Here is an 8,294-nt window from a genome sequence, read left to right on the forward strand (position 1 = left end):
GGGAATTTCTTACAGGTTATTTACAATGTGATATCTGAAACCATATCAATGATATGTGTTTCTGTTTCATTAAAATCCATTGGTCTACCCTGCACTTAAAAAAGTAATAATATTTATTTATTTGAGAGCGAGCACAAGTGGCGGGAGGGGCAGAGGGAGAGGGAGAAGTAGACTCCCTGCTGATCAGGGCACCCGTCGCAGAGCTCCATCCCAGGACCCTGAGATCGTGACCTGAACTGAAGGCGGATGCTTAACCGACTGAGCCACCCAGGTATCCCACCCTGCACTTTGAATGGATCTCTTACCCAGGCATGATATCATAGCAGAAGGCATAGATTGTTTGGAAAATCGTAGTTAATTGAGTTATATTTAAAAAAATAATATTAATTAATAAAACTACTAGTCTCATCAGAAATGTCGGTGTATTGAGAAGCCTTCAAGCTCATAGTGGCAAATGCAAATTTTTCAAAATTCAAATTTCACTTTAAAGCTTAAATTTTATCGTTGGCAACATTCCTTTCAGTGACTGGCTCACTTGGTTCATTTTAAAAATAAATATCGGCCAAAACTCAATCTGAATAACCATTGTCTGTCAGTCATTCTTCCAAGTGCAAATGGCATTTTAATGAAGAGGGAAGCTAGTTCAGCTCATAACACCTATATCACAGGTGCTTCTCCTGCAGACAACCTTCATACTTCAGCATCAGCAGAGGTGCTTTATCTGTGTGCCCCATTTTGTTTCACAGGATATTAAGAACATAATACTCAGTGTTGAGATTTAATCAAAGTAATCATTTTTACTGATTTTTCAAGAATATTATTTTTTAAAGGTTTTTTTTTTAAGATTTTATTTATTTTTTTAATCTTATTTATTTTTTTTACAGTCTTCTGGTCTTTTATTTTCTTTACATTTATCATGCCATGAATTCATAGGGAATGGGTTCCAGCAGTTCGGGCTCCTTTCCATTGGTTCTCACAAAGTGTGCTTCTCTGGGTAGGGCAGCCTCGTGCTTCAGTTGAACCCAAATACATTTCTCTTTGGCTTCCTTCTTTTTCTGATCATTTTCCTTCACATGCTTCAGGAGGCTATCTCGGCTCTTTGGGTGTTTAATATGCTCAATGCGTACATTAATTCTCTTGGCAAGAATCTTGCCCTTAACTTGTTTGTTTACAACAATGCCAACAGCATGCTGAGTAACATTGTAGACTCTTCCAGTTTTGCCATGGTAACATTTGTGGGGCATTCCTTTTTGAACAGTGCCCATTCCCTTGATGTCCACAATATCACCTTTCTTATAGATTCGCATGTATGTGGCCAAAGGAACAGCTCCATGTTTTCTTTTCTTTTTCTTTTTTTTAAAGATTATTTATTTTTTTGACAGAGAGAGAGACAGCGAGAGAGGGAACACAAGCAAGCAGGGGGAGGGGGAGAGGGAGAAGCAAGCCTCCTGCTGAGCAGGGAGTCCCATGCGGGGCTCGATCCCAGGACCCTGGGATCATGACCTGAGCCCAAGGCAGACGCTTAACGACTGAGCCACCCAGGCGCCCCACAGCTCCATGTTTTCCAAAAGGCCTAGAGAACATATAGCAGGTACCTCTCCTCTTTCCCTTTGTGTTGGTCATTTTGGCGAATTACTGGAAGATGGCAGTTCTGGCCGGAAGGCTAAGATTTTATTTATTTATTTGACAGAGAGAGAGAATACAAGCAGGGGGAGGGCAGGGAGAGAGAAAACCAGGCTCCCCGCTGAGCAGAAAGCCTGACACAGGGCTTGGTCCCACGACCCTGGGATCATGACCTGAGCCGAAGGCAGGCACTTAACCGACTGAGCCCCTTAGGCGCCCCTCAAGAACATTCTTAATTAAAAGAGGCCTTTTTTGTTTTGTCCTGTGAGTGCATGGGATTGAAGAATACAGTGACTTCTAGCACAATTAGAAGCCATGGCCTTGTTTCATGCTAAGACACGAGCAGTTTTACGTACCACTGTTTTTGCACCATCCGTGCAAACATCAACCCCGTGAGAAAGGGAAATAATGTCTTACTATTGTGAAAATGGCTTTGACCTCACAGACTTCCTAAATATAATGTTTATATTCGCTACAGGGTAATCATAAAAAAGAAAATAAATAGTAGTATCCTTAGGTGCATGTAGGGGGGAGCCATTACTTTTTACTTCTGTATTGTCTGAATTTTTTTTTAAAAATCATGTATGACTTTTGTAGTTAATAAAATAGAAAAACTAATGGGCCTAGAAGTGTCTCCGTTAAATCCTTCGTTGATCCTCAACATAATATTAGCAAACTGAATTCAACAGTACATTAGAAAGATCATATACCATGATCAAGTGGAATTTATTCCAGGGATGCAAGGATCGTTCAACATTTGCAAATCAATCAATGTGATCCACTACATTAACAAAACAAAGGATAAAAATCATATGATCATCTCAATTGATGCAGAAAGGACATTTGACAAAATTCAACATCATTTACGGTAAAATTCATAAATTCATTATAAATTTGACATCCACTTAAAAAATCTCAACAAAGTGAGTATAAAGGGGACATATCTTAGCATAATAAATCCATATATGACAAGCCCATGACTAACATCATACTCAATGATAAAAAGCTGAAATCTTTTCCTCTACAATCAGAAACAAGACAAGGATGCCCATTCTCACACTTTTATTCAACATAGTATTGAAAGTCCTAGGTAGACAGTAGGACAAGAAAGAGAAATAAAAAGCATCCAAACTGGAAAGGAAGAAATAAAACTGTCCTTATTTGCCGATGACCTAATATTATATATAGAAAACCCTAAAGACCACAGACACACAAAAAAATGTTGGAACAGTAAATGCAGTAAAGTTGTCGGATACCAAATTGGTATACAAAAATCTGTTGCATTTCTATACCCTAATAATGAACTATCAAAAAAAGAAATTAAGGGGTGCCTGAGTGGCTCAGTCAGTTAAGCAACTGCCTTGAGCTCAGGTCCTGATCTCAGGGTCATGAGATAGAGCCCTGCTTTGGACTCTCTGCTCAGGGGGACGTCTGCTTTTCCCTCTCCCTCTGCCCCTCCTCCCACTCGTGTTCTCTCTCTCTCTTCCTCTCTCAAATAAATAAAATCTTAAAAAAAGAGAAATTAAGAAAACAATCCCAAACAATTTACAATTGCACCAAAAAGAGTAAAATATCTAGGAATAATTTTTTTTTAAGATTTATTTATTTATTACAGAGAGAGAGAAAGAGAGAGAGAGAGCATGCATGCACGTGGGGAGAGTGGCTGAGAGAGGAGAGAGAATCTTGTGCAGACTCCCTGCTGAGCATGGAGCCCAACTTTGGGCTTGATCTCATGACTCTGAGATCATGACCTCAGCCAAAATAAGAGTCCAATGTTTAACCCTCTGAGCCACCTGGGCATCCCTAGGAATAAATTTAACCAAGGAGGTAAAATACCTGTACACGGAAAACTATAAGACACTGATGAAACAAATTGAAGAAGACACAGATAAATGGAAAAATATTCCATGCTCATGGATTGAAAGAATTAATATTGTTAAAATGTCCATATTACCCAAAGCAATCTACAGATTCAATGCAATCCCTATTAAAATTCAATGGCACTTTTCACATAAATAGAAAAAACAATCCTAAAATTTGTATGGAACCACAAATGACTTCAAAGTGCCAAAGTTATCTTAAGAAAGAAGAACAAAGCCAGAGATTATCACACTTTATGATTTGAAACTATATTACAAAGCTATAGTAGTAAAAATAGTATGGTATTGGCATAAAAACAGACACACAGATCAACTGAACAAAAGAGAGCCCAGAAATAAACCCACACACTTTATTGTCAATTAATTTATGACAAAGGAGACAAGAATATACAATGGGGAAAGGACAATCTCTTTAATAAAAGGTGTTGGGAAAACTGGGCGGCCACATGCAAAAGAATGAAACTAGACTACTATCTTACATCATATCTAAAAATTATCTCAAAATGGATTAAAGACTTGAAGGTGAGACCTGAAACCACAAAACTGCTAGAAAAACACATAGGCAGTAAGCTCCTTGACATTGGTCTTGGTGATGATTTTTCGGACCTGGCACCAAAGGGGAGAATGAAAGCAAAAATAAATAAATGGGACTACATCAAACTAAAACCTTCTGCATAGCAAAGGAAACCATAAACAAAATGAAAGGCTACCAACTGAATGGGAGAAAATATTTGCAAATCATATATTTGATAAGCAATTAATAACCAAAATATATAAAGAACACATACAACTCAACAGCAAGAAAACAAATGACTTGATTGAAAAATGGACAGAGAATCTGAATAGACGTTTCTCCAAAGAAGATGTACGGGTGGCCAAGATATTATGCTAAGATATGTCCCCTTTATACTCACTTTGTTGAGATTTTTTAAGTGGATGTCAAATTTATAATGAATTTATGAATTTTACCGTAAATGATGTTGAATTTTGTCAAATGTCCTTTCTGCATCAATTGAGATGATCATATGATTTTTATCCTTTGTTTTGTTAATGTAGTGGATCACATTGATTGATTTGCAAATGTTGAACGATCCTTGCATCCCTGGAATAAATTCCACTTGATCATGGTATATGATCTTTCTAATGTACTGTTGAATTCAGTTTGCTAATATTATGTTGAGGATCAACGAAGGATTTAACGGAGACACTTCTAGGCCCATTAGTTTTTCTATTTTATTAACTACAAAAGTCATACATGATTTTGAAAAGGTGCTCAACATCACTAATCATCAGGGAAATGTAAATCAAAACCACAAGATATCACCCCCCACTGTTAGAATGGCTATTATCAAGAAATTGTAACAAGGGTTGGTAAGGAAATACACTGTTGGTAGGAATGTAAATTGGTGCAACCACTAAGGAAAACAGTATGGAGGCTCTTCAAAAAGTTAAAAATAGAACTATCATATGATCCAGCAATTCCCAAGAATATGGAGAAATATTCTTCAAATTCCTATTCTATCTGTCCTATAGGACCCCTCAGAATATTAAGTTTGAAGTTAAGGTAATGACTTCAGATTTCTCATAAGTTTCAGGACATGAAAACTAGCTGGGAAGTAGTCATAGCAGTTTGAAAGAAAGAGAAAGATCTTCATCATCTGTCCCACCAAGTAGTCAGCAGTGTGTTTGCCCAGCAGTGACTCTTAAGCTATCAGCAGGAAGCTCTAAGAGACACATCTGAGAAATGGTTGCTCCTAGAAAGTCGCACATCTTTTTAAGCCTAAAACAGGTTGAGGGTCACAACAGAAATAAAACAAGGTGGCAGGGATCCCAGGAGAGTTAAGTACTGATTTCAAAGCTGACAATGACTCAGAGGCTTGAGGAATTAAGTACACTTAAAAGATCCAAGCAGGGGCACCTGGGTGGCTCAGTCGGTTAAGCGTCTGCTTTTGGCTCAGGTCATGATCCTGGGGACCTGGGATCGAGCCCCATGTCAGACTCCTTGCTTGGTGGGGAGCCTGCTTCTCCCCCTCCCTCTGCCATCCCCCCTGCTTGTGCTCTCATTCTCTCTCTGCCAAATAAAGAAAATCTTAAAAAAAAAAAAAAAATCCAAGCAGGCAAGGGCCTAGAATCCAGCTCTCAAGAAGTTTAAGGTCAGGAATAATTCCTTCTGCCCCATAATGTTTAAATCTTTTTATTCACTACATCAAATATCTCTTCAGTAATTATTGTGTGCCAGAAATGGTGTATATTACTTATGTTTTCTTTCTCCCTATTAGACTATAGACTTTTTGAGGACAGGACATATATTTTTCTTTTTAATCTTCTTCACACCTAGCACAGTGGTTTGTACACAGTTAGTACTCAAAAAAACTTGTGGAGTGAATGATTGAATGAATGAATGAAGTCAGGTCTGATCCTAATGCAGGCGTCTTTTATACTTCCTTATGAGTGAGAATACTTTTAGACTCCAAATCAGAGGAAAATGAGAGGCCTACAGGTGTTTCATGTTTACAGTTGGAATAAGGCCAAGAGGCTGGGATTACAGAGAGATTCTTGCACTAGGAAGTGTTAATGTGATATGTATTTAGCACATGGACTCTAAATATTTCACAGCCGAGAATAAAGTAGGATTGCTTGGATTAAAGCAGTGAAGGAGACGTTACTATAAAGAAAGACAAAGTAAGTGTTTGAGACTGAACCTCGTCTTAATTAAAATAAGGACTACAATAAAATTTTCTGTGTAGAAGGCATTTAAAAAAAATCTGCTTTATGTGGTAACACATGTGTTTAGGTGATAAAACATCTTATTTCTACTTTCACTTCCATTTATCCCTCGAGGTGCAGCTTAGCTATCATCTCCTTCTCCCTCAAGGAAACACCCTTTGATCTTCTTTCTGACTTGCATTGGAAGCTTGTACTGGATTAAACAGTGTCCCCTCAAAATTCATGTCCACCTGGAATCTGTGAAAGTGACCTTACTTGAAAATAAGCTCTTTCAGACGTAATCAAGTTAAGATGAGATCATACTGGATAAGGGTGGGCTTTGAGTCCAATATGACTGGGGTCATTATAAGGAGAAGGGAATTTGGACCCAGACACAGGGGAGAAGGCCATGTGAAGATGGAGCCAGAGACCGCCGAAATAGATCTATAAGCCACTGGGTGATAAGTATTAGCAGGAGCTACCAGAAGCTGGAAGAATCAAGGAAGGATTCTATCTGAGAGACTTCAGAGGGAATATGGCCCTGCCAACACCTTGTGGCTTAGGATGTGATCTATTCTGGAGAATGTTCCGTGGGCACTAGAGAAGAACGTGTATTCTGTTGCTTTGGGATGGAATGTTCTGAATATATCTGTGAAGTCCATTTGGTCCAGTATGTCATTTAAAGTCTTTATTTCCTTGTTGATTTTTTGCTTAGATGATCTGTCCATTTCAGTGAGGGGGGTGTTAAAGTCCCCTACTATTATTGTATTATTGTCAATGTGTTTCTTTGATTTTGTTATTAATTGGCTTATATAATTGCCAAGCCATAGAGTATTAACAAACAAATATAAAACCTATAAGGTTTACCAGTTGCCAGACAGCAAAAAGAGATAGAGAAGAAGAAATTTATTTAGCACATCCTAAAACATAAATCTCCTAATTTTGACAGAAATATCACAATATTTTTTGCAGAAATACCTCTAACATCTCAGAATAAACTTTTTAAACTTTTTAAACTTTTTTTAAATTTAAATTCAATTAATTGACATATAATATATTATTAGTTTCAGAGGTAGAGGTCAGTGATTCATCAGTCTTATATAATACCTAGTGCTCATTACATCACGTGCCCTCCTTAATGTCCATCAATCACCCAGTTACCCCATCCCCCTACCCCCTTCCCTCCAGCAACCCTCAGTTTGTTTCTTATGATTAAGAGTCTCTTAGGGTTTGAATTTCTCTGAAACTTAACTTAGAGATATTTACTTGTTGATTAGTTGAATTAAGAGCCATAAAAGAAGTTAACAATCCATATTAAACCTAAAAGGAAAATCAATTCTGTGGAGACAGTATCACATGTCCTTGTTCAAAACAAAGAAATAATAATAAAGCATATCATTCTGGGGGCTCCTGGGTGACTCAGTCAGTCGAGCATCTGCCTTCAGCTCAGGTCATGATTGGGATGGAGTCCATGTCAGGCTCTCTGCTCAGCGGGGAGTCTGCTGTTCCTTCTCCCTCTGCCTGCCGTTCCCCCTGCTTGTGCTCTCTCTCTGTCAGATATTTAAATAAAATCTTAAAAAAAAAAAAGGCATACCACTCTCTGTCAAAGCCCTGGAAGGAGCATCTAATTGTTGAGGTGAAGGTCACATACCCTGTTCTTCCTGCCAGGGAGAAGAGACAAGGAATATCTATCTATCTAATTTTAGTTATACTGGTAGGAGGTGAGGACCTGTCACTATGTATTTACCCATATAAGAATGCTTTTATGTGCTGGAGAACCTCCTGTGTTTTGCAGTAACATATATATCCAAAAATCTTTTAATGCACAAAAAGTTTTATTCCTTGATTATATAAATGGGTATTCTTGTCCAATGGAAAGTGTTCTTTCAAGAAGTAATTTTTGTACCCAAGTTTCTTCCATCTTACGACTCTGCCATTTTCAGTATATGTTTTCCAAGGGCCCTGCACTTCTTTGCATTTAATCTGGCTGAAGAGGAAAGAAAGAGCATAGAGAAGTGCTCATGGGAGTCTCTCAGGGGAAGAAGCCCAGAAGTGTCCACATCACTTCTGCATACATCCCATTGG

General features: G+C 38.1%; 1 protein-coding gene across 1 annotated transcript; it reads right to left on the reverse strand.

The window, feature by feature from the left end:
• Nucleotides 1-892: 892 nt before the first annotated feature.
• On the reverse strand, nucleotides 893-1,626 carry LOC110588596 (60S ribosomal protein L21-like). Its single transcript, XM_021698959.1, has 2 exons — nucleotides 1,552-1,626; nucleotides 893-1,343 (listed from the first exon to the last, which is right to left on the reverse strand). The coding sequence occupies exons 1-2, from the start codon at nucleotides 1,621-1,623 to the stop codon at nucleotides 915-917; spliced, it is 501 nt and encodes a 166-aa protein (XP_021554634.1). The 5' UTR covers nucleotides 1,624-1,626; the 3' UTR covers nucleotides 893-914.
• Nucleotides 1,627-8,294: the final 6,668 nt, after the last annotated feature.

Source organism: Neomonachus schauinslandi, chromosome 2, assembly GCF_002201575.2.
Source record: "Neomonachus schauinslandi chromosome 2, ASM220157v2, whole genome shotgun sequence".
In the NCBI taxonomy this organism is placed as follows: Eukaryota; Metazoa; Chordata; class Mammalia; order Carnivora; family Phocidae; genus Neomonachus; species Neomonachus schauinslandi.